This window comes from Capricornis sumatraensis, chromosome X, assembly GCF_032405125.1.
Source record: "Capricornis sumatraensis isolate serow.1 chromosome X, serow.2, whole genome shotgun sequence".
Taxonomy (NCBI): domain Eukaryota; kingdom Metazoa; phylum Chordata; class Mammalia; order Artiodactyla; family Bovidae; genus Capricornis; species Capricornis sumatraensis.
In genome coordinates this window covers 99,158,402-99,185,569 of record NC_091092.1, presented here as the reverse complement: position 1 = coordinate 99,185,569, position 27,168 = coordinate 99,158,402, and the positions used below count along the sequence as shown (strand labels likewise).

Sequence of the window (27,168 nt, the reverse complement as noted above, 5' to 3'; positions counted from 1 at the left end):
GGAACAGCACAAAAGGAATACAGTTGACCCTTGAACACAGGGGTTTGAACTTCACAGGTCCACTTAACACATGAAAATTTTTCAGTAGTAAATACTACAGTTACTACATGATCTGTGGTTGGTTAAATTGAAGGATGCAGAGCTGCAAATACAGAGGGTCGACTATAAGTTATACGAAGCTTTTCTACTGTGCAAAGGTCAGTGCCCCTTATCCTCTGTGTTCAGTAGTCAACTGTAGTTCCTCTGCTCTTTGAGGTGGTTGAGCTCTTAGTCACTTTTGGAAGTGAGATCACTTGTTTGAACAAATGACTCATCACATTCTAGAATATTAATCCATTTATCAGATTTGGTCTCTGAGGAAGGTCGGGTTGATTCAAGAGGTTGCCTGGATTCTGTTCAAGAAACGTGACCATGGTTTTACTTCCTTGAACTCCTATATATTTGACATTTGTTACCTTGTCTGACTATGAGTAGGGATGCCCCCGAGTTCTAAATTGTTTGATTTTAAATATCTATGTCTGCTCGGAGGTGGCTATGGTGGGAGTTCTGTTTTAATGTTTCTTGAAACTTGTATTAATTGATTTTGAAATGGGACAGAATTGTGACTCATGTTTATTTTCTCTCTTTCAGCATTATCTGCATACCAGAGGTACTACAGTTTACAATCTGACTACTGGAAGGTTAGTGCACATTTGCATGCCCCTACCCTTCTCTTCACTCCCCTTCTCTTCTCTGGCAGATCACTGCTGGTTATACTCAAAACAAATTGTGCTCTTGCTTTTTTGTTGTGTTAATTGAAACTATTCTAGGGAAAAGGGATTGGAAAAAGAGAAATGAGTGTGTTTGATTTGCTCTGTCTTATATGATTCAGTTCAGTTGCTCAGTTGTGTCCAACTCTGTGACCCAGTGGACTGCAGCACGCCAGGCTTTCCTGTCCTTCACCAACTCCTGGAGCTTGCTCAAACTCATGTCCATAGAGTCGGTGATGCCATCCAACCATCTCATCCTCTGTCGTCCCCTTCTCCTCCCACTTTCAATCTTTCCCAGCATCAGGGTCTTTTCCAGGGAGTCAGTTCTTCTCATCACGTGGCCAAAGTATTGGAGCTTCAGCTTCAGCATGAGTCCTTCCAGTGAATATTCAGAACTGATTGCCTTTAGGATGGGCTGGTTGGATCTCCTTGCAGTCCAAGGGACTCTCAAGAGTCTTCTCCAGCACCACAGTTCAAAAGCATCCATTCTTCGGTGCTCAGCTTTCTTTATAGTCCAACTCTCACATCCATACATGACTACTGGAAAAACCATAGCTTTGACTAGACAGACCTTTGACAGCAAATAGTGTCTCTGCTTTTTAATATGCTGTCTAGGTTAGTCATAGCTTTTCTTCCAGGGAGCAAGTGTCTTTTAATTTCATGGCTGCAGTCACCATCTGCAGTGATTTTGATTACCTTGTATTGAAAGAATTAGTTTATTCTGAATTAATTTATTGGCCAAAGATGATCGAAAGTGTGGAAGTTAAAGCCAACAAAACCAAATGGCAACAAATGATTCTTCGGTTTTCTTAAGTTAGTACTTAGGTAGAAAAGAAGTTTGAAGATGGGTGTATTAGGTTGAAAAGGGAAGGCAAAATGAAAATCTTTATTGCTATAGTCTGTCTGTAATTGGAGCTCTGAGAACAACTGAAGCTAACCATTTAAAAAAAACTTTATTTTAATTGGAGGCTAATTACACTATTGTGGTGGGTTTTGCCATACATTAACATGAATCAGCCATGGGTGTACATGTGTCCCCCCGTCCCGGACCCCTGATACCTAAATGAAGAACTGCACACAGCAATGAAATAATAAATTTTCTTAGTTTAAGCAGTGCCTGGACAGATGAATCTTTCATATCATATTTACTTTTAAGTATAAGCTTACTGATCAGTGGGGTTTCTTCATCTGAATTGCCATTTCAGATTTTTAAGGTGGATTTTTTTTTAATGTTGCCTTATTTATCTTTGTTTTTGACGTGTAGAGGTTTTAACAGTATATTTTGATAATTTAAAAAAATGTATTGATATCTTTTCTAGTCTTTTTAAAGCTTATTAAAGTATAATTAAATACTGCAAAATTCACCTGCTTTAATTTTGCGATTCAGTGACTTTTAGTAAATTTCCAGAGTTGTACAGCCATAACCAAAGTTATTTTAGGACTTGTCCATCTCACCATAACGAAACCTCATGCCCAATCCCTGGCAAACACTAATCTACTTTCTCTTTGTATGTATTTGTATTTTCTGGGTATTTTCATATGAATGGAATCATAATATGCAGTCTTTTGTAACTGACTTCTTTTACTAAGCATATATTTTTAAGATTGATCCTTGTGTAGCATGTATTAATACTTCATTCGTTTTTATTATCTGTTAATACTCCATTGTGTGACTATACCACATATTTTTTATTCATCAGTTTAGCATTTTAGTTGTCTCCATTTTTTGACTGTTGTGAATACTGCCCCTGTGAATATCTGTATACGAATTTTTGTGTGGACATATCGTTTCAGTTCTCTTTGGTAAATAATCAGGAATAGAATTGCCATGTTATAAATAAATCTATGTTTAATATTTTGAGAAACTGCCAGAATTGTTTTCTAGAGTAGCTGTAACATTTAACATTATCACTGACAATGTTTGAGGGTTTTGGTTTCTCCATATCCTCATCAACATTAGAAACTGTCCAGCTTTTGAGTGTAGCCCTTGTAGTGGATATGGAATACTATCTTCTTATAATTTTTATTTGCATTTTCCTAATGACTGATGTTGAGCATTGTTTAACGACCACATTAGCTGTTTGTATATATTGTTTGATGAAATGCCTATTTAAACCCTTTGCTGATTTTTACATTTTTTAAAATTAGTGTGTTGTAAGAATTGTGACGATATCCAATTTTTCAACTGTTTCTTTCATTGCTTGTGTTTTTGGTTTTGTAGCTAAGAAACCTTTGCCTAATCTCATGTCATAGTGATTTCTTTCATTGTTTATTCAGTCAGTTTCTTTAGTACAGATAGTACTGCAATAAATAGTACAAGTTTCTTTTTGTATTTTTGTTGTGGTTCTTTGGTATAAGTGGGATTGCTGTGAACTTAGTGAGTGGTACTCACTGTGTGAGCCACTCATTTCAGGTCTCTTGTTTTTCCTTGGTCTTAACTAAGAAAATCTATGTCAGACTTTTTGTGAAATCTGATGAATGAGAAATCATGTCTCTAGTCGTTTTAACTTGCATTTTCTTAATTGAATTTTTAATTGAAGTTTAAAGACCAGTCGTATTTTCTGTAAAATATTTGTTCATCTCTCTTCCCAGTTTTTCAGTTGGACTATTGTTTTCTTTCTGTTTTATATAGCTATATTTTATGTATGATGCATATTTATCCTTTATCTGTGATAAAAGTTGCAGTTTTCCTCTTGTTTTAATTTGCTTTTGTATTTGTTTTTGCCCATGCAGAAGTTATTTCTATCTAGTCAAATTTTTCAGTATTTCCTAAATTGCATCTGCATCTTGAATCATAAGATGGTTTTTTCTTACTTCTAGATGTTAGACAGATCACCTACATTTTCTTTTAGTACTTAAATGGTTTTAGGTTTTTAATTTAAGTCTTGATCCATTTGGGATTTATCCCTAATTTGTAGTGTGAGGAACATCTAAGTTTATTCTTTTCCTATGTTTAATTATCTCAATACAATATATTGTTTTAAAAAATTCATCTTTTCCCTACTAATTTGAGATGTTGCCTTAGTTGTATGGTAAATTTTCATATGCAGATTTGTCTATTTATAGTTTGTCTGGTCTATTTCATTAGTCTGTGCATGAATTAATACTATACTATTTTACTTATAGAGGTTTTGCAATATGTTTATACTGTGCTTAGTTGCTCAGTTGTGTCCGACTTTTTGCAACCCAATGGACTGTAGCCCACCAGGCTCCCCTGTCTGTGGGGAAAGAATACTGGAGTGAGTTGCCACGTCCTCCTCCACGGGATCTTCCCAACCCAGGAATTGAATCCAGGTCTCCCACATTGCAGGCGGATTCTTTACCATCCAAGCCACCAGGGAAGCCCATGTTTATACTACATATACAGTACGTATATGGTACTGCTACAGCATCCTTTCCCCATTGTTGTTTTTAGGGTTTCCCTGACTGTCCTTTCTTTGTTGCTTGTTTTTCCATATAAACTAATTAACTCCACAAAAATAGCTGATTTTTCTTTCCAGCTCTTTTGAGGTGTAATTTACATTACTTTAAATGTTCAAAGTATGATTACTTTAAGTTCTTTTTTTTCTTTTTAGTAAATAACAATCTAAGAATGGAAATGAACATCCTTACTCTAATGACAACTAACTTCGAAAATTTTTGGTTGAAAGTCAGCATTTTTCTTTTGTATGAAAATACTTTTCCAGTATCCTTTGAGATAATTTTATGTTTTTTCTCCTTAAATCAGTTTTGCATTTCTGAAGGAAATTCAAATTAGCAGTAAGTTTTTATTGTTGTTAGTTATATGTGGATTGGGATTGCTAATATGTAACATCTTTGCATTTTTGTTCATAATTGAAATTGGTCTATATTTTTTCTTTCTTGAGTTGTCTTTATCTAATGCCTAGGAGCTGGTTCTACATTCCAAGGACCTGGTCAGAGGAAGAGAAAGCAGAGTGCAACAGCCCTTTCTTTGAAGGGAATCATGAGATTTTACACATCCCTTCATACACATCTCACTTATGAGAATGTAGTAATTTGAAAACTTTCAGCTGCAAGAGAGCCTGAGAAATGTCTTATTTTGTCTGATCATGATAATAGGACTGCAAACAATGTTGTTGCAAAATAGACTATATTAATAATAGAAATTAATCCCTATTATTGGTAAATAAGGGAATTATGTCTGTATGCTGTGAAAACCTTGTTTCACTTAAAATTTTTCCCTGGATAATGGGGAGTGTAAGTATAAACTTAAGTAGGAAAGAGAAAAACTCTCAGCTTGACTGCTGCACTCGTAGCAGGAGTTCTGTAGTCTAGATTTTAAGAAAATTAGACACAAGTATCTTTATCCAGGGCTCTTCCTCAGAAAGGCACATCCGTAGCTATTTTCATCATTTCAGCACCTGCCAGCTCTGCTCTCATTCAATGATTGCCAGCATTGCAACTTCATTGTTCATTTTTAATATCGACCATGACAGCCTATCACCATGCTGAGCTTCTTGCTTGAGTGTTTCAGGCTGTCTCCAGGTTCTGTTTACTACTCCTGAAATCCTCTGCTTATGTTGCATGGGATTTGAGTAGTCTTGTCCACAACTCTCTTTTGCTTTTGAATCTTCTTATCTTTCACGTGTAATTTTTTTTTTTTTACAGCATGTGAGATTTACTGAGAATTTTATGTATCATATTCTATCCATTGAGCAATTACCATGTACTAGATATGTTTTGTTGTTGGTGACAGATACATTGCCTCCCTTACTTCTTACAAGTATCCCAAGTGTCAGGTTGTTATTTTGAGTATTTTACATGTATGATCTTAATTCCTCAAAATAACCCTATGAAATTATGACTCAGTTAACTTGTTTTGTGAGTCAGTAGTGACAAGCCAAGCGGCTAGAGTGATGTGACAAGTGGCTAGAGTGATGGCCGCTCTAGCCTGATTTCATGATCACTATACAATACTATGCCTAGATTTTGGAAGCAGAGTTTTTTGTTTTTGTTTTTTGGGTGGGGGAGGGGGGGAGAGTATAGTTGATTTACAATGTTATATTAGTTTCATGGAAGCAGAACTTCTGTGCTGTTGCTATAACTTTGGACCTGATTGATGTAATGAGCTTTAACAACCTCTTTTGCTATATATTATTGTAACTAGGAACGGTGGTGTCCAAAAGGTAGTTTGGACTGTATTAAGGAAATGATTCTGTATAAATTGATTGAGCAAAGTATTAAATTCTTTTATGAAAATGTGTAACAAGTTATTTAAGGCTGTAAGATACTGATTTATTCAGCAGTACACCTTTCCCTAATAACTTCTATATGCTTGTTACTTTACCATAGGGATCAAAAGATGTCTTGAGTTCTGTCTCTACCTTTTTACAAGCTCATTTCTAATGGAGGAGATAAAGGGCCTATCTGTAATAGACATGAGTATTCATTTGGAAACTTGTTTCAAAAAGCTTAACTCTGTTTGCACTTGGGAATGTGTCAGATAATGATGATACTTGCGGAAAGAAGACATGAGTGATGAGTGTGATGGATAGGAATTGGCCAAATTGAGAAATAGTTGAAGGAATGATGGCATTGGCTTTTTCAGCAAAGGAAGCAGATGTGTTTAAAATCATGGAAATGTATAAGAGCATATTTTATTCATAGGTTTGCATGTCATTTGTCCTAGTTGAAGTGGTGGCTCTGAGATTGGGAAAGTTGAGCAAGAGTCATAAAATGAAAACCTTTATAGTCAGGCTAGGTTGTAGGGAATCTTCAAAAGAGTTTAAAATAAGAGTTAAAAATGTTTGAGTTTTTGCAAGCTCTTTGGCAGCGGTGTGGAAAGTATGTTGAAAAGGATAGGGGCAGGTGTATGGAAGGGGAGGCTAAGGTTTGGGAGCTGAGTTAGGAAACTGTTGAAACAGGCCAAGTAGACAAAGTCCTAAATTACCTAGAGAAAGGCAGTAAAAGTGGAGAAGGGGATAGATTCAAAAGCTTTGAGATTGTAAAATGAACTTTGTGAAAAGGATGAATTTGGCTTATTGGTGGGGAGGAGGTAGGAGAGGAAAAGTAGGATTACTTTTTGGCTTGGTTAACTGGTGAGATTGCTGTCATTGTGGCTTCAGAGTCTCCCATACAATGTAAGATTCATAGAGTTTCAGGTATTTGTAGTACATTCAACAGGTGGCGAGTACCCAGTTTGATTGACTGTTAATACCTTCCTCACTCTGGTGACCATGACATATTAACAGGTGGAAGGAGAAGAAAGCAGAAACCTTCTGTTCTTTATGCAAAGAAAGCAAAAGCTTTCTCAGAAACCCCATGGTAGAAATCTCACTAGCAAGAGTTCTTATGTCACCAACTTTTCCTCAGTGGAAGTAGCCAGGAAAAAGAGGATTGATGACAGTGGCTTCTATGGGATTTCATAGACAGATTTAAGAAAATTTGGCAGTAAGAGAGTCTAATATGAGGTTGCCAACTGCTGACTTAATGAACCACATATCCTTGAGAATAACTTTAGCCATAGTATAAAAGCCTTCAATATAAATGAATTGTAATCTTACTGTTATAATTTCTTAATTTGGGATTGTGATGAGTACTGTAATACAGTCTAGGTCATAAGTTGATAAACTTCTTTTGTAAAGGGCAGCAGAGTAACAGTTTTAGATTTCATAAGCCAGATAGTCTCTGTGTTGTAACTGTTGGGCTCTACTGTTGGATCTGGAAGCAGCTATAGACAGCAAGTAAATAAATGAGTGGGTGTAGCTATGTTTCAGTACTACTTTATTTACAAAAATCGATGGCTGGCTGGATTGGCCCATGTGCCATAGTTTGCTGATACCTGATAGAGATGTTCTAATAACCTCAAAGGATTTGGACTGAAGCAGGAGTTTGTTTTATAAATAATATATTTCTCAGAAAGCTACTCCTCATCACTTCATGGGAAATAGATGGGGAAACAGTGGAAACAGTGTCAGACTTTATATTTGGGGGCTCCAAAATCACTGCAGATGGTGATTGCAGCCATGAAATGAAGACACTTAATCCTTGGAAGGAAAGTTATGACCAACCTAGATAGCATATTCAAAAGCAGAGACATTACTTTGCTGACTAAGGTCCTTCTAGTCAAGGCTATGGTTTTTCCACTGGTCATGTATGGATGCGAGAGTTGGACTGTGAAGAAAGCTGAGCACCGAAGAATTGATGCTTTTGAACTGTGGTGTTGGAGAAAACTCCTGAGAGTCCCCTGGACTGCAAGAAGATCCAACCAGTCCATTTTGAAGGAGATCAGCCCTAGGTGTTCTTTGGAAGGAATGATGCTGAAGCTGAAACTCCAGTACTTTGGCCACCTCATGCGAAGAGTTGACTCATTGGAAAAGACTCTGATGCTGGGAGGGATTGGAGGCAGGAGGAGAAGGGGACAACAGAGGATGAGATGGCTGGATGGCATCACCGACTTGATGGACATGAGTTTGAGTGATCAAACCAGGAGTTGGTGATGGACAGGGAGGCTGGCGTGCTGCGATTCATGGGGTCACAAAGAGTCAGACACGACTGAGTGACTGAACTGAACTGAATCCCCTAACTTCTCACAGTAGATTGGAAAATGACTTCATCACATTTAAACTCATTCTCCTATCAGTGCCTTTGCTCAGGTCATCCTTCTGCCTAGACCCATGTTTCTCAGTGGGGCTGCTATTGGCATTTTTGATGAGAGTATACCTTGGGAGGGAATACATTTTTATCAGGGCACGTAGCCATTCACAGCCCCAGGTCACTGTTTCCAAAAGTGTGTGGATTAGAACCACTGGCTGAGGTGGCTTGTTTTTCCTTCTTTCCTAACCATCCTTAAGATACAGTACCCAAGTTCTACCTCTTTTCCTAGTCTTTATTATATAATCCTTAATTAACTCTTACATGGTTACAGCTTGGAATACATTATTCATGAAACTTCATAGTCATTTGTCTTTAGATTATAAATTCATTGATGGTAGGAATTACTGTCTGTTTTGTTCACTTCTGTCTTCCCAGTGCCAGTAACTCTATTATGACTCATAATAGGTGCTCAATAAATATTCAAATTACATTGTCTTCTATTATGGAAAAATGAGACTTGCCTTCTTGCTGAGATGTATAAGCTCCTGATTAATAGGGACTATCCCTCATACTAATTCCTTGTCACCCAGGGAACTGAACTTGATACTGAACTGGGTGATGCAGTTTGCTAAACCTTCAGGCATCTGCTAGGTGGAGAGCACTGTGCATGCTAGGCGAGGGTATACAGAGATGATTACATTTTTATCTGATGGTATGGAGGTTAGTCAATACACAAATAACAAAAATACAGTAGTTAAAGGAGTCAGCTCTGGAGGCAGACCTAGATTCTGTTGCTGTGTCTGCCACTGTCTCTTTGAGCAGTTTTCTTAATCTCTCTTAACTCTTTCATTTCGGCCACCTCAAAGAGCTGCTGCTGTTCAGTCGCTAACTCTTTGAGACCCCATGGCCTGTAGCTCTCTAGGCTTCCTTGTCCTCAATTGTGTTCAAATTCATGTCGGTGATGGTATCTAACCATCTCATCTCTACTGCCCACTTCTTTTGCCTTCAGTCTTTCCCAAAATCAGGGTCTTTTCCAGTGAGTCAGCTCTTCACATCAGGTGGCCAAAGTGTTGGAGCTTCAGCATCAGTCCCTCCAATGAATATTCAGGGTTGATTTCCTTTAGTATTGACTGGTTTGATCTCCTTGTAATCCAGGGGACTCTCAAACACCAGAATCGAAAGCATCAGTTTTTGGCGCCCATACTTCTTGGTGGTCCAACTCTCACATCCATACGACTACTGGAAAAACTATAGCTTTGACGATACGCACCTTAGTCGGCAAAGTGATGTCTCTACTTTTTAATGCACTGCCCAGCATATTAGAACCTTTTAAAAGAAATGATGTTAGCATTTTGCATAAAATTAAGTTCTTACTGTTGTACCATGTCGCATGCTAGGGACATTGTACTAAGGCAAAATTTAGAGGTTGTAAAGATTACCTCTGGCTTGAGGTGGGAGAAACAACAAAGCTCCATAGGGAAAATGGCATAATAGATCTAGATGGACTGATAGAATTTATACAGTGGCACGGGTGGTGACAATAAGCTTTTCTAGAGGGGGAAGGATGAATTATGAACAGAGAAAGTTGAGAGAATGCAGGATATGTACTGAAAGCAGAAAGGTTCCTCAATAAACTCAAATTTCCACCACATACCACACTACCTTCTCTGGCAGTTAACTAATTTGGTGATAGATGCTCTCTATTATTATTCAACCATGGTCTCTTCCCCTCCATCTCCCCCCACCTAGGGAGACGGTTGTGATTCAAATGTAGACTTTCTTGGGTAGAACATTTTGAATTAACTACTCTTGTATTCTGAATATCATACCTCCCCCCTCTACACACACAGTAAGTAGAGTGTGGGAGAGAGTACATTTTAATCAGTTCAGCTTGTTCAACCCTTGAGTATTGTTCTCAATACCTAGTAAAAGTTCACTTTATTTCAGCCATAGGGTGGGGTGGTAAAGGAGTGATCCTGATTGAAGCCATTTTCAACTAAATTTAAAAAATTTGAATATGAACTTTTGAATCCGATGTTTTCTGAGATATTTGTGAATACCCCTGTAGCATGTAGTTTTCTCATTCAGAGAATTGAGGGTAATGAGGATCTAATGAAATTAAATTTCCATATTTATTGCATTTTAAGATATACTTAAAACTTTTTCAGTGCTTCCAGAGGGTGCATAGAATGCAAAGGAAATATATAATATGACCCTAGAACAGATTTTAGTATTAAAAAGAATAACTGCATATCAATAAGTCTCCTAGGTGTTTATTATACTTTGGACTTTAAATATCACTGGTTCTTTTCTGCAGTCATTGAATGACAGCAGCTGTGGGATAAGGACTATAGTTGGCTCACACCTAGCACAAAATGACTCTGAGAATGTTCTTTACTGTCTCCTAGAAATTCCCAGTAGGATTGAGTCCCTGTTGCCCACAGCTGCACAGCCATTCATGTTGTGGCTGTTGTTTAGTCACCAAGTGGTATCCATCTCTTTTGTGATATCATGGGCTGTAGCATGCCAGGCTCCTCTGCCCATGGGATTCTCTAGGCAAGAGTACTAGAGTGGGTTGCCGTTTTCTTCTCCAGGGGACCTTCCTGACCCAGGGATGAAACCCATGTCTCCTGCATTAGCAGGCGGATTCTTGACCACTGAGCCACCTGGGAAGCCCATAGTCATCCGTACTACACCCTTTATTAGCTTCCTTCCCTTCCCTGTTTTACTTCTCCAGATCCATTACTGGTGTTTTCTAGGGTAACTTCCCAAATAAAATACTTACACTAAAACCTTTTGTCTCAGGGTGTGCTTCTGAGGAAATATAACCTAAAATAATGCAGTAAGATATATGTTAGTAAGAGTTTGAAATTTTTAAGTTTTGGAATGTAGAATTTGGATAACATATAGTCGGTACTCTGCTGTTTGCCCTTTTTGGAAAAAAGAGAGTAGCTAGCTAGTTTCCTATATGGGGGGGCGGAGGTTGTATTGAGTCTGGATAAGCATCTCTGTTTTGTAGTGCATGCAAAAGGAATCACTGATGTTTACAGCCCCAAATGTAAGTGACTAGGTTTCATTTTAGCATGTGGGTTTTTTGTTAATACTAAAATTATAGGTTACAGGTTTATACTGTGCATTTATTTTGAATTCTAACTACCTTCCTAGCAACACTGAACATAAAATTAAATCCAGTCAGAAAGAACCAGAGAAAAAGTATAGAGATAGAAGCAAGAGAGAATAAGATAGCATAGTTCAAGCATTTTCTTATTCCGGAAAAATAGGTTTTTCTTTTAGTTTTACCTATGGGATTCTGCCGACAGATTTTTTTTTTAATTGAAGTATAGTTGAATTACAATGTTAATTTTTTCTGTATAGCAAAGTGACTCAGTTGTACATATATATATATATACACACACACACACATTCTTTTTAATATCTCCTGTTATGGTTTATCCCAGGACTTTGAATATGACTGAATATAGTTCCTGTGCTATGCAGTAGGATCTTATTATCCATCCATTCTGGATGTAATCGTTTGTATCTACTAACCCCACACTTGCAGTCCCTCTACCCCCGCTGTTGGCTATCACAAGTCTGTTCTCTGTTTCTTTGAGTCTGTTTCTGTATCATAGGTTCATTTGTGTCATCTTTTAGGTTCCACATTATAAGTGATTTAATGGTCTTTGTCTTTCTGACTTGACTTCACTTAGTATGATAATCTGTAGTTGCATTCATATTGCTACAAATGGAAGTATTTTTATGGTTAAGAAGTATTCCATTGTGTATATGTACTTCATCTTCTTTATCTACTCATCTGTCCATGAGCATTTAGGTTGTTTCCTTCTTTTGGCTATTGTGAGTAGTGCTCCTGTGAACATAGAAGTGCACGTATCTTGTTGAATTAGTTTTGTCCAGATACATATGCTCAGGAGTGGGATTGCAGGATCACATGGTAATTCTACTTTTAGTTTCCTGAGGGCATCCATACTGTTTTTCATTGTGGCTGCAACAACTTGAATTCCCACCAGAAGTGTAGGAGGGTTCCCATCTCTCCACCCCCTCTCCAGCATTTGTTATTTATAAACTTTTTAATGAAATTAAAAGACGCTTACTCCTTGGAAGAAAAGTTATGAGCAACCTAGATAGCATATTCAAAAGCAGAGACATTACTTTGCCAACAAAGGTCTGTCTAGTCAAGGATATGGTTTTTCCAGTGGTCATGTATGGATGTGAGAGTTGGACTGTGAAGAAAACTGAGTGCTGAAGAATTGATGCTTTTGAACTGTGGTGTTGGAGAAGACTCTTGAGAGTCCCATGGACTACAAGGAGATCCAATCCGTCCATTCTGAGGGAGATCAGCCCTGGGATTTCTTTGGAAGGAATGATGCTAAAGCTGAAACTCCAGTACTTTGGCCACCTCATGTGAAGAGTTGACTCATTGGAAAAGACTTTGATGCTGGGAGGGATTGGGGGCAGGAGGAGAAGGGGACGACAGAGGCTGAGATGGCTGGATGGCATCACCGACTCGATGGACGTGAGTTTGAGTGAACGCCGGGAGTTGGGGATGGACAGGGAGGCCTGGCGTGCTGTGATTCATGGGGTCACAAAGAGTCTGATTCGACTGAGCGACTGAGCTGAACTGACTGAATGATGGCCATTCTGACTGGCCCACTTCAGTACTCTTGCCTGGAAAATCCCATGGAAGGAGGAGCCTGGTAGGCTACAGTCCATGGGGTCTGGAAGAGTTGGACACGACTGAGCGACTTCACTCTCACTTTTCACTTTCATGAATTGGAGAAGGAAGTGGCCACCCACTCCAGTGTTCTTGCCTGGAGAATCCCAGGGACGGGGGAGCCTGGTGGGCTGCCGTCTCTGGGGTCGCACAGAGTCGGACACGACTGAAGCGACTTAGCAGCAGCAGCATTCTGACTGGTGTGAGGTGATACCTAATTGTAGTTTTGATTTGCATTTCTCTAATAATTAGTGATGTTGAGCATCTTTTCATATGTCCATTGGCCATCTATATGTTGCTGACAGAATTTTACTTCAGGACAAGTTTGATTGAAAAGAAACCACAGGATCTGTCCAAGTTGATTGGATTCTGTGGTATCTGTTGACTTTTAAGCTATTTTGGTGTTTTAAAGATATATTGTAATGCAGGATAGAGTGTTAATAACTTAAAACATCGTGGTTACTATAATTTATAATAATAACATATGTATTAGACATAAATGCTTTTCTGAAAAGTCTCTTTTTTCCCTTTCTTTTCAGAATGCTGCCTTTTTATATGGTCTTGGTTTGGTCTACTTCCATTACAATGCATTTCAGTGGTAAGTTAATGTGAAACTAGTAACTCAGTTGTTTCTAGTATATAGCTTTTGTTTGCATTTTTTTGTTTGTGTGTGTATGTATGTGTAATAAATACAAAATATTTTAATATCAATAAGCCTACACTTTCCAATAATCTCTTGGAATTATTACTTTGTTCCTTTAGAGATATTGACCCACCTTAGATAATTCAAAATGTATATGTTCCTAAAAGAATCTGGTATAAAGAATACTTACATTAGAAAGCTTTTGGATTTCTATAATACTTATACCTGGTGGTCCCCAGGTTATTTGAACAGGGGAATGATTGTGCTCTTTGTTTTCAAGGTTTCTGGGTGAGTGATGTATGATGACCAATATTTGCTTTTCAGACTTTTAGACATATTGACTGCTCCTTCCCTTCCTCCTTCACCAAAACGCACATGCACATGTACATACACTGCTGCTGCTGCTAAGTCACTTCAGTCGTGTCCGACTCTGTGCGACCCCATAGACGGCAGCCTCCGAGGCTCCCCCGTTCCTGGGGTTCTCCAGGCAAGAACACTGGAGTGGGTTGCCATTTCCTTCTCCAATGCATGAAAGTGAAAAGTGAAAGTGAAGTTGCTCAGTCGTGTCCGACTCTACTTTCCAATTTCTAGTAGCTAGGGACTAGATTTTAAACTCTCAATTCTCTCTTCTGTAAAATAGTAATAATGGTACCACCTTCAGAGTCAGACATTAATAGACATGTAAGATTTTATAAACTGTAAAGTATATCGGATCCTGTTACTATGGCCTTTGCCCCCTTGTTGTTTTTCTGTTTACCAGACAAGACAGTAGCATTCTCTAGTGGAAAGAACATAGTTGACAGATTGGTATTCTGTCTCAGCACTTTTAGTTTGATCTGTTTGCTCGTGTGTGTGTTAGGTACATCGCAGTTAATTGTCTTTTCTACTCTAATAGAGTTTTGATAATCAAATGAGATAATGTACGTTTTGTAAACTGTAAAGCCCTATGTAAATTTTTTTTTTTTTTGGAAATTTATTCAACTTTGTCAGAGTCCTTTCTAGTCTGCATAATTTTAAGCTTGAGTGAGTGCTGCAGAAGTCCAGAGGAACATTTTTACCAAAGGTTATAACCCTGTCATATACCTGATGGGCACCATGGATATTTATTACAGAGCTTTTAATGTGCATTGGCAATGATGTGATATGATTGCTCTAAAGAGGAAACTTCAAACATAATCACTTTTCCCAGATGCCTTTTCTTTCCTCTTTGGTTTTGGTCCTGTTGGTTTTTGATTATCAATGGAAATACTGCATTGTTAGAGAACATCTGTATGGATAGAGTATTATAATCATTCAAATTATTCATTTTCATGGTAAACTTTACAAAGCTGTAATTGGTCTTTATAAAGAAGTTTTGTAATATTTTTCTTCTAAATTATACATTGTTGTAGAACAATCTAAAATTTAAGCCTCCTAACTTGTACACAGTGTATCATGTATCATCAAGGGTAGATGAGGAGTGTTTTAAAATCTCTTAGGTTCTTAAAGATCCTATTTATAGAAGACTTTTAGAACCAGAAATGGCCTTAGAGATTAATTAGTTTTCTCCCTTAATTTTAGATGAAGAAAACAAGAGATGTGTGTGTGTGTAACTCAGTATTATGTAATTGGTTGCGGAAGCAAGCTTATGCTCAGATTGCCCACTCTAATTATTTTGTCTATTGTAGTCTGTCTGCAAGTTTGAAGATTGATAGGTCATTATTTTTAATCAGCATTTATAATTGTTCTTCTGGGCGTATTTGTACAATCTTTATGGCCAGCCAGAAATAATTTAGGTGAAACTCAAGGCAAGGAACACTACACTTTTAGAAATGGACAGGTATACCTCACACGAGTTAGTTTTCACCTACCTGTGATAACTTGTGAACTCTGTAGATCACATATAAAAGCATAAAATTAATAGTGAGGTGAAAGCATCATCAGTTCAAAATTGGATTGCATTAAAAACTGTGTGACCATGTCAAGTTAGGGGGCTTGTAGTGTGGAAAACTGTATCTTTGATTCTTTATCTGCATATGATTTCTGTGTCCTTCAGTTGCCTTAATGAAACTATGTAACAATGATACAATCTCTGAATTACTAAGTGCCTTCTGTTTTGTTGATCCTGTCCTGGTTACCATTTTCTCCTGTCTTAAGTTTCAGCTCTAGCTGCTCCCTGAAGTGATACATCTCACCCTGCTGTCTCTTTGTAAAGTTTTTCTTTATTTACTTTGTCTGCTTGGGTCTTAGTTGAGGCACACAGGCTCTCTGCTTGTGGCACATGCGCTCAGTGGTTGTGGTGTGAGGGCTTAGCTGCTCTGGGATGTGGTGAATTGTTAACTGCTAGACCACCAAGGAAGTCATTCACACTCTCTCTTAATCCTTCATGGATGTATATTTTCTGTTTTCCTGATCAAATGTTCTTTCACAGACTGCCCCCAATTTTGCTTTTACTTACTTGATTATAACTTGAACAGCCACAAAATCAGAAAGCTTGGAGTAGGTGCTTGGTGAGAGTTTTAGAGTATAGCCTTAATGGATCGGAACTTCCTAGGTTAAGACTAAATTTGTGTGGGGATTTTTTTGTTTGTTTTATTTATAGGTAGCTATTAATTTCTGGGAGCAGCCACCCCCACACACACACTTAAGTGCTTTGGCATTTGTTGAAAAAATATTTGCAGAGAAAGGTATGGCATGCCTTTTTTGTATTGTTAGCTCAGAATGGTCTAGCTCTGGAACATTTATAATTTAAGTAGAATTTAATATTTGGAAATGATGTCTGTTGGTATTTAATTAGATTAAGTATTTGAGAAGAAAGCATGCAACCAACATGTGTGTTGAAATTGGTGATAGTGACCTAATAAATTACTAAGAGCACTTTTATCAACAATGGGTTTTATCTTGTTACTCTGTCTTGTTTCTTGCTTAATCTGTCTTGTTTCTTGCCCTATTATGTTGCACCACCCGCGCGCCCCCCCCACCCCCCGCCCCCCGCCTTTTTTCTTTTTGAGTTGATGTTAGCCTCTTGAGTCAATTCAGTAACTTGGTCGGTTTTTCTACTTTCAGTTTGAGGAGCCCAATGTCAGAAACAGAGCAACTGTTAAATTCTCAGTAGATTTATCATAATTATTTAATTTTACTATTATCATACACAGTAACTTGTGACCAGACTTAAAAATTATATATCCAGCAGAAGAAAGGAAGCCATAGAAGCCCAAAGTAAAATACATGCAGCAGAGAGCTAGAACCAGCATCTATAAAGCCATTCCTTTCCGTGTTTATGCCCATGCCTTCACTTCATGAGGGTGGCAAATTGCTAAGGGTACCTTGAACTTAGCTTTTCCTTGCCTTTATAATAAGAAACATATCTTTGAGTGAAAAAATTTGAACCATGTACAGTAGTAAATTATTATAACTTGTAGCCATATTTCTGAATATACCCCCTTGAAAATCCTACCATTCCTCTTTCTTTAGCTTGTAACCTTTTGTATCCCCACTGATCAATATGAGAATGATCTTATGGTAGCAAATCTAACAGCTACATAATTCTTTGCCAGAGGCAGAGGATTTTGGAAATTAGCTTCCTAAATCTGATTAATAAGGCCTGGTAAGGAAATGTAGTGATGATTATTATGTTGACATTAGCAAGGAGTAGGGTAATGAGATGGAGGTGAGTTCAAAAAGATGGAGATGTTAACACGTTACAAGTGAATTTTCTCCAGGACTCATTTCCAATTACAAGTGTACCAATTATTTGTACCAGTTACCAAGTGTTCTTAAGGGTATAGTAATCTTTGCTTGCCTTGTAAAGTCACTGCTTTGAGTGCAAACATAAACATAAATAAACCTAATGTATTCGAGATAACCACCATTGACCTTGAGGCTTGTTTAACATGGAGTCAGGCAAAAACTTAATATTTAATATATGTTTTCTGAGCTATCATTATGCAAACTAATTCTCTTAGACCAGAGTTTAAGTATATTTCTATTAAAATAAAGCAGTCGATGTTAATGTATGTTCAATTTATTCTGTTTGCTTCTGTTTTGGAAAAAACTAGCAGATAAATAAGGTAGTTTTGGTAAAATGATGCTTACCAGTGACATATAGATTGCCAGAGAGAATTTGGAAGGGTTTGGACTGATTAAGCCTCAGGGAAATTATGAATGAAAACATAAACTTCACACTGGAGAGGAGAAAAAAATCCCACTGTCCGCAGTGATGAAATGAAGTTGGCTGAAGAGGGCAAAAGACCCAAGAGGTAATACATTAGCAGATGTCAATGTGAATAAACCAGTATATGATACTTCTAACTTAGCCTCACATTTAAGATCCTCTCTGTTTCAACCTCAGATAATCTTTCTACCCTTATTGTTCCCCTAAATATATTCTTTGTGTGAGTCACTACTGTATTAACATTTTGCTGAAAATGTCTTGAGTATTTTTTACCCATGTAACTTGTTTTATACCATTTACTTTGTTTGGTCTGCCTTCTCTTTCCATCTCTACCTTTAAATATCTTACCTGTCTCTGAGTTCTTCATCAAATTTTACTATTTGTCTCATTTAGAAGGAACATCTAAATTTCCTAAGTGTGTGTGTGTGTATGGAAGTATTAATTTGTTTTGTGAATGTGTTATTACTGATACAGAGCTAAAGTATTCTCTCTTTTATTAGTATGAAAACTTGCGAAATTACTTCCTTTATCCCGTCAGATATGCCTGAGGAAAGTCTCTAGATTCACCTTTATTAGCTCCAGGGAACTTAAAAGTTTTATTTTGTCTCTTTAAATGTGCTCAAACTGTGCTAGGATGTTTACTTAATATCATTATTTTTCTATAGTTTGGTAAAGTTCTAAAGGAGGATTTTTGAAAAATGACTTTCTAGAAACCTTATTAAAAATGAACATTGCTTTAAAATATAGTCAGTGTGTATGTTTTTTGTAGGTAGTGCTATTAAGGTTTTAGTTTTTTATCATTTTCTTTAAAAAATTGTTAGTGTCTAACATTAAATGTAAAATTTTAAACTGAAAATCTATAGTTATAATTATGGTGATTAAAAAACATTTTTAGATTTTAAGAAGAAAAATGCATGGATAGTTATGTATGGCAATATGTACTTTTATTTCAGTAGAGATTATGCTTTAATATTTGAAAATTGTAAGCCTTTCTAAGCATTATATCATTAACAGTATTTTATGGTTTTAAGTAGCGATTTCTCATGTTCTGAAATTGTCTGTTGATCAGAATACTGATGTCAGCAGAATTTGTATGTGTTGGTGGTTTAGTCGAACTTACACTACAGAGACCATGTTCTGGTTGCATATGGTTTGGTGAGATATGAGTGTATTAAAATGATGACCAAAATTAGTCTGAGTTGTACCTGTTTTCTCCACACAGCTCTCTCCCCCTCCTAACACACAAACACATTCTTTTTTCTGTTTCTTCTCTCACCCCCAAGGGGTGGAAGCAACACATAGGAGAGAAAGATGGGAAAAGTTCAGAAAAGGAAATGAAAATGAACTTAGATCTATTTTGTTAGCTCAGGGGAACTCTAATCAGTAAAGAGACTATGGAACATCCCTTCCCACCCTCGCAACAACAAGTCCAGTTTGCTAACTATGAAAGTGATGACACCAGTAAACGGATACTAGACATTTTCCTGTAATGTGTAGAGTATTTGAAAATAAAAGAGGAATGTAGACCTCAAGGAATAGACCACTTGGAAAAACTGGAGATAGTATACTGGTAAGTAGAGAATAAAATGATTTGATTTATAGAGTGGCCCTGACTGCTGGTTAATACTAAGCAAAAAAAAAAAAAAAAAAAGGTATTGAGTTCGGGTGGTGAGTCTTAAAGGTAATACTGGATTTAGAGTGAAGCAGAAGAATGAAAATATTTCAGGTCAGGAGACTATCCTCAGGAGAAGCAGTGAAAGCAAGAGGGTTAATATTTGCATGAAGGAGTTCCTGAGATGTGCCAGCTCACATTTGAAGAGGAGCAGTGTTAAGGCATGACTGGGAGTGGGTATAACTGCTCACAGACCTTAAATGTTACATGGAGATTTGACTTGAGTATCATGGTTATTAGTAGGCAGTCAGAGGAGCCACATATTTGAAGAAGCATAGGTAAGCCAGAGCAGAGCAAGGAGAGTCTTTAAGGAGTCTGTTTCAGTTATCTGCTAATGAGATATTGAAGATTGAGTCTGCAAGTGTTGAATTTGAGGGAAACTTGGAAACAACGTGGAGAACTTGACAAATAGATATATATTGTTCAACCTTGTCATAGGCACTCGTAATAGTCCTTAAAGAGCAGTAAGGTGTAGCCCCGACTAGTATATTGGAACATGTGTTTTTGCTGATAGGTTAATTAAAAAAAAAAAATTCCCAGTATATTAACCTATATAGAGAACTTGTTAAAATAAACCTATGTTTCTTTGTAGTTGTGTAACATTTCAAACTAAGAACTAAAGGCATGTATGACATAAAACACATTTATCAAATGTTGGACAAAGGGTGGAAATAGAAACTGAGATAGAGTAGGAAATATTTTTCCTGAAGGGTTGCTATTGATGCTTTGTGTTTTCATTCTTCCCTTTCGCATACATCCTTTCTTGGACTGTTTTTCTTCTATTTTCTTTTTCTCCTTTAATCCTTTTATCCTTTGCTGCCTTCCACTTCCATTCTCCTTCTTTCATGTATATGTCTCAGGCCTGCCTTGGTTTTTTTGAGGGGTGGGGTGGGGTGTTTTTGTTTTTGTTTTTTTAAATTTTTACTGGACTATAGTTTATAAGGTTGTATCAGTTTCATCTGTACAGTGTGTGTGTGTGTATATATATATATACACATATATCCAGTCTCTCCTGCCTGGATTTTTAATTAGCATGTGTGCACATTGCTTAGTTCTGACCCATTCCATAGGAGTTCTCTGACCCATATCATAAGGTTAATTAGGATTTTATGAAGCATTTATTATTATTATTATAAAATATGCTTAAAATTGCACACATTTAACTATACATCTTTACATGTTACTTATAAAAATGAACAGAACTGTCAACTTGGGTTGAGAAATAAAAAATTACTATTGCCCTGAAGTGAAAGTGAAAGTCTCTCAGTAGTGTCTGACACTTTGTGACCTCCATGGAATTCTCAAGGCCAGAATACTGGAGTGGGTAGCCTTTCCCTTCTCCAGCGGGTCTTCCCAACCCAGGGATCGAACCCAGGTCTCTCCTGCATTGCAGGTGATTTCTTTACCAGCTGAGCCACAAGGGAAGCCCAAGAGTACTCGAGTGGGTAGCCTATCCCTTCTCCAGTGGATCTTCCTGACCCAGAAGCTTCCAAAAGCTGCTGAATTCCTGTTCCCAGTCACATCTTACCTTTTAATTGGTATCATTTACTGCTGCAGTTATTCTTCTCCTAACCTTTTTATGCCCCTCCCCCAACATGTGAGTTGTGTTCCCCCAGCATACACACAAGCTCTCTCACAGGCACAAACATACACACACATGCACTTGCTTGAGCACACAATCTCTTCTGTTAGAAAAAGGTGCCTCTAGACATGACCAAGAGAATACAGAGGCTGAAGCTGCACCTTCTCTTATTAGAAAGGTTTGAGAAAAGTACAGAGACCCTCTTAGTATGCAGATGAGTATCTTGAAGTCTGATTGAGAGGAGCAGGAAGCTACCTTTGAATAAGAAAGGTAATTTTCTTTGAATTTTTACATAAATTCTTTCATACCATGTCTTTGACTCCTCTCTTCTGTCTATACACACTAGATAGCAAAATATATAAATAACCCAACCCATTTGAAATGCCGTGTAACACAGAGATGCTGAACTCTTTTTCAGGCAGAAATTATTTAACCAGATGTAAAAAAAAAAATTTATCCCATGGATGGAAGAGCCTGGTAGGCTGCAGTCCATGGGGTCGCTGAGGGTCGGACATGACTGAGTGACTTCACTTTGATTTTTCACTTTCATACATTGGAGAAGGAAATGGCAGCCCACTCCAGTGTTCTTGCCTGGAGAATCCCAGGGACAGGGGAGCCTGGTGGGCTGCCGTCTATGGGGTCGCACAGAGTTGGACACGACTGAAGTGACTTAGCAGCTTAGCAGCAAAGGTATCTGATACCAGACCTATTGCCCCCACTCCTCACAATAAATATTGGTGTTTAGAACCCTTAATATTAAATACACAGTTTTTTTGGAGGTGGAATAGATAGTATACAAGTCAAAATAAAGTTGCTTAAAGACATAGGGCTTATTGTTTTGCTCTATTATATGGTATTATATTTTGAAGTTTTATATAAAAGATTGACTTTTATTTTGGAATTATCTAAGATTCCAGGTAGCCTCCTTTAAGATTAAATAAAAGCAATGAATAGTTGATTAAAAAAGCTTTGCAAAGCATTTATTAGCCTGTAGCGTTAAATCATGTAGAGAGAGATGATTTATGATTCATGTTCCTGTGAGAGAGCATGTGTGTATGTTGGGGGAACACAACTCATAAAATGATGCCTAAAATACTGTATATCTGATACTATAATTTTCAAAATTCAAATTAGGCATACTTTGTCGACATTTTAATTTCATTTATAAGTACATACTAACATTCATGTGATCAAATTAAATGATATAAAAATGTATTCAGTGAAAAGTGTTCCTCCTTCATCCTTGTATTAAGTTCTACTGGTCATTAAGACTTTTTATGATAAAATGTGAATTTGGGATAAAAACACATCAAGTGACAGAGAGCCCACAGAAACAGATCAAGATGTTTGATGTGGACATTTGATTTAGAACAATGTGGCTCTGTAGAGCTGTGGTAAGGATGGTCTTTTCTATGTATGATATAGGGGCTATCAAATATTTGTATAGAAAAAGATGAAAACATTATATAAAAAATAAAGTACAGATGGATCGCAAACCTAAATATGAAAGAAATAAAAAGTTTCAAAAAAGAAGACTTCATTTTATGGAATAGACTAGAAACAAGATTAATCTCCCTTAAAAACAAAACTATCTACTTGCTCTATCCTCTCTCCCTTAGGAAATTCCAGAAACAGTGAAATCAGTTATTAACATTGAGAATTTTATTAAGCCATAAAATATTATGTGAATAAGAATTAATTCAACTCATCTTCATTTTCTCTTTTTATATTATACACTTTCACTTACATAAAAAACCCAAGAACCCCTTCCCAGTCTTTTTTTTTTTAAGCTATCCATTGACATCATTTTTATAAAACTGGCATTTCCTTTAAAACAGAATTGCATAAAACAGAAATTTACTGTGTTACCATGCAAAAATTCATGTAATTGTTAAAAAGTAAAGATGTTTTTTGTCTATGTTCTTTCAGGGCAATTAAAGCATTTCAAGAGGTGCTTTATGTTGATCCCAGCTTTTGTCGAGCCAAGGAAATTCATTTACGGCTTGGGCTTATGTTCAAAGTGAACACAGACTATGAGTCTAGTTTAAAGGTAGGTTGTTGGATTTTATCAAAGATACAGTGTTTCATTTTTTGTGCTTTTGAGGGGAGTTGTCAAATAGAACATTGAGAAATGTTGCAATTTGTATTGGTACTTCAAAAGAAAATTTGAAAATTTAGATGAAAAACTTTTATCAGCTATGAACTGGAAGATGCATATGTTTGGATTTCGGAGTACAAAGTAGTTATGATGCTAAGACATAAGCAAGTAATTATATCAGTAAACTTTTTCTTTTAAAGTTTAAATTGTGGTCCATCATCAGGAAAGGGTGAAGGTTTCAACCTCGATTTGAACATCTGAATCACTCCACTGTTGGTAATGGGTCAGAACCAGCTGCTCAGTGATTCTGTATCTGTGACCCCATCTTTTGACCATTTAACTTGTATGGGTCTCACTAGGTGTCACTAGGCCAACAGAGCATGTCTCATATCTTAAATTATTTTTAAAAAAGTGTGTTCTTTGGTAGTCATCTCAGCTGCTAGTTTGTGAGTGTAAACGTTGGGCAAAATAGCACGTCGTTGCTTAAATATTTTACTTTCTGTAGATTTTAACATTTCTCAAGTTTTTCATTGAGTTTCCTGTGCTATTTATGCCATAACTTTAGGTATTACTGGGTTTTTCATGAAAATAGTGCTTCCCTGCTTGACAAAAGTACTGATTTTTGAAAGGATTAGAAGTTCTAGGAAAAGCTTAATTTTTTGTGAGTTTATGGCTATGATGGTTGTTGCCATGTTCTATATATCTCCATTGTATGCTATCTTCATTCTGAAGGGTCAGGAGGGAGATAAAGAAAGATAATGCTTTACAGTAGGTTGTAATTTGAATTCACTAATAAGGAACTACTGAAATTTTAAAAAATTACTTAGGAATGCCTAATTGCTCTAGAGTTGTAAAGTAGACACTTTAACAAATACCGTTTCTGTCTTTCATGAGTTTATACAGAATAGTGCTGTTGGTGTGAAAGTATTCACATCACACATTTGTCAAAGGTGAGTACAGTTTGAGGAATAGGCCCTAGGGCAAATGTAAGTAACGTGGAGAAGTTAATCAGTTTTCTTCAAGCTTAGAGCAGCCTGTCTCAAACTGTATTTTGGCATATGAGTGGACTTGAAATGGAAAACAAGTTCAGATATTCCACCTTGCATATTTTGACCTCCTGTTGGACAGTCGCAGTGTCCAAATTATTAAACCAGATTAAACCAGATTATTAAAACGACTTATAATACAAAATAAACTTGAGTGTTTTACAGAACTGTCACAGTATGCATATTGTGTGTTGCGGAAGTGTTTTTGGTAGCAGTTTGATAAATGTTGCTTAGGAAATATATTTGAGTGGAAAAAAGTAATCAGATATGTCCCAAATTATGGTATGTGGCTGTCTCTGAATATCAGTACAGTGGTAACTTAAGCAATTTTATGGATGCAAAGCTCTCTTTCCATGAAGGTGGCAATGTTTAAAATCCCCTTTAATCAGGGGAAACTGTTGGGCAGTGTTCCATGACTAATTCAAAGTGTTCTTGCTTACTCATGTTCAACAGAAACCTTCCTGTATACAACTTTTCATTTGTTCAGGTGGGCTAACAAACTTTCAAGTCAGCGATTTTTTTTTTTTTTTTTTACTTTATTTTACTTTACAATACTGTATTGGTTTTGCCATACATTGACATGAATCCACCACGGGTGTACATACGTTCCCAAACATGAACCCCCCTCCCACCTCCCTCCCCATAACATCTCTCTGGGTCATCACCGTGCACCAGCCCCAAGCATGCTGTATCCTGCGTCGGACATAGACTGGCGATTCGATTCTTACATGATAGTATACATGTTACAATGCCATTCTCCCAAATCATCCCACCCTCTCCCTCTCCCTCTGAGTCCAAAAGTCCATTATATACATCTGTGTCTTTTTTGCTGTCTTGCATACAGGGTCATCATAGCCATCTTTCTAAATTCCATATATATGTGTTAGTATACTGTATTGGTGTTTTTCTTTCTGGCTTACTTCACTCTGTATAATCGGCTCCAGTTTCATCCATCTCATCAGAACTGATTCAAATGTATTCTTTTTAACAGCTGAGTAATACTCCATTGTGTATATCTACCACAGCTTTCTTATCCATTCATCTGCTGATGGACATCTAGGTTGTTTCCATGTCCTGGCTATTATAAACAGTGCTGCAATGAACATTGGGGTACACGTGTCTCTTTCAGTTCTGGTTTCCTCGGTGTGTATGCCCAGCAGTGGGATTGCTGGGTCATAAGGTAGTTCTATTTGCAATTTTTTAAGGAATCTCCACACTGTTCTCCATAGTGGCTGTACTAGTTTGCATTCCCACCAACAGTGTAGGAGGGTTCCCTTTTCTCCACACCCTCTCCAGCATTTATTGCTTGCAGATTTTTGGATCGCAGCCATTCTGACTGGTGTGAAGTGGTACCTCATTGTGGTTTTGATTTGCATTTCTCTAATAATTAAGTCAGCGATTTTTGCAAGATTGCCTTAATAAGTGCAGTCTTCTTGTTTGGGACCTTTCTTCCATTTATTTAAAATACGTGATACCATTCTGATGTTTGTTTCTTTTTTATGAACATAGAAATGAATTTCAGGAGTCCCTGCTATTTTTCTTCAATGAAATGAGGTTTCATTTAATTTTTATCTCATCTTGGCCTTGGCTTTTTAAGGCTTCTCTCTCCGGTATTCCTTGTCTATTTGCAGGAGAATTTTAGGCAACATTCGTAGTTGAAGATGTATTTCAGTATATTACTGTAAGTGCCTAACATTTAGTGTAAATGGAGGTAGGAATCAGCAGGAATGATATGGCCCATTCCCCGTAGGTAGCCTCCAAGCTTCCTTCAGTGGACTGTCTAGTACTTTACCTTCATATGGATGGATATGGAGCCTCTGGTGACTTTTTCTACTCCATGAAGTTGTTTCCTAGCACAGTGTGTTTGTATAGATGCTTTGGGCTGCAACCTCAGAAAACTCCCAACTGAAGCTGGTTAAAGTGACAACCAAAAAAATAGCTCAGTAATGTAAAGTCCAGCCTTGAGGATTGGTTGATAGAGCTGATCCAGTGTTTGATTAAAGGTTTATTTTCTTCTTTGTTTTATGTTGGCTCTAGGTTGGTTTCCGGGTGTGATCAAAGTGAAATGATTTCTTTTTCATATTTCATAAAGAAAAGCATTATATCGTAACAGTATAGGTGCTTAGTATAGTGCTGGCATATAGTAAGTACTCGTAAATACCTGATTTATTGTGTTGTAGAGGACAAAGATCCTTACTTCTCGTTGATCATTTCAAGAACACTTTGCATCTCATTGGCCAGAATTAGACCACATGGCCATTCTCAGTGATTCCTTATCAAAGATTTGGTTATTCTGTTCTGTTCTTTGGATCAGTTATGTCCTGTTTTTGAGCAGAGCTCAATTTCCTAAGTATGCTTTTCCTATCGAATAGAAGAGTGAGGGGTGGGTAAAAAGAGTGTTTTGATATGGGGGTAGTGCATACAATCTGTCCATTACAGATCCAGTCTTTTCTGCCTCATTTTCTTTCCCTCTCAGGGATAGAGATACAACATATACAGTATGTTTTAGATGGTAAAATATTTAAATAAAATGCAGTTTATTTTCATAATAGATTCCTGCTTTTCACCCACACATGAAATGCATTCCAGGGCCTCCTGTTTTATTTCTATCTCTGGTAATAACTTTTCTCCCAAAATGTACTTCTGAAACAGATTCATTCTGTTTTGGTACCATGTAAATAGCTCTCAGAGCAAGCAAATTTGGTTTTAAAATTTGACCCTGCCACTAAACTAATTGTGTGACTTTGGGCAAGATGCCTAACTTTTCTGATGCTCTTTCTGTCTGTGTGTGTGTGCTTAGTTGCTCAGTTGTGTCCGACTTTTGCAACCCCGCAGACTATAGCCTGCCAGGCTCTCCTGTCCGTGGGATTCTCCAGGCAAGAATACTGGAGTGGGTTGCCATTTCGTTCTCCAGGGGATCTTCCCGACCCAGGAAT

General features: G+C 37.2%; 1 protein-coding gene across 13 annotated transcripts in view; it reads left to right on the top strand.

Annotated features, from left to right (window-relative positions):
- KDM6A (lysine demethylase 6A) overlaps positions 1–27,168 on the top strand; it is a 179,245-nt gene that overhangs the window by 68,865 nt on the left and 83,212 nt on the right. For all 13 annotated transcript variants that reach the window (XM_068962559.1, XM_068962558.1, XM_068962557.1 and 10 more), the window contains exons 4-6: positions 631–680; positions 13,578–13,636; positions 23,018–23,138. In XM_068962559.1, coding sequence (XP_068818660.1) covers positions 631–680; positions 13,578–13,636; positions 23,018–23,138 — 230 coding nt within the window. The remainder of the gene's footprint in view (positions 1–630; positions 681–13,577; positions 13,637–23,017; positions 23,139–27,168) is intronic.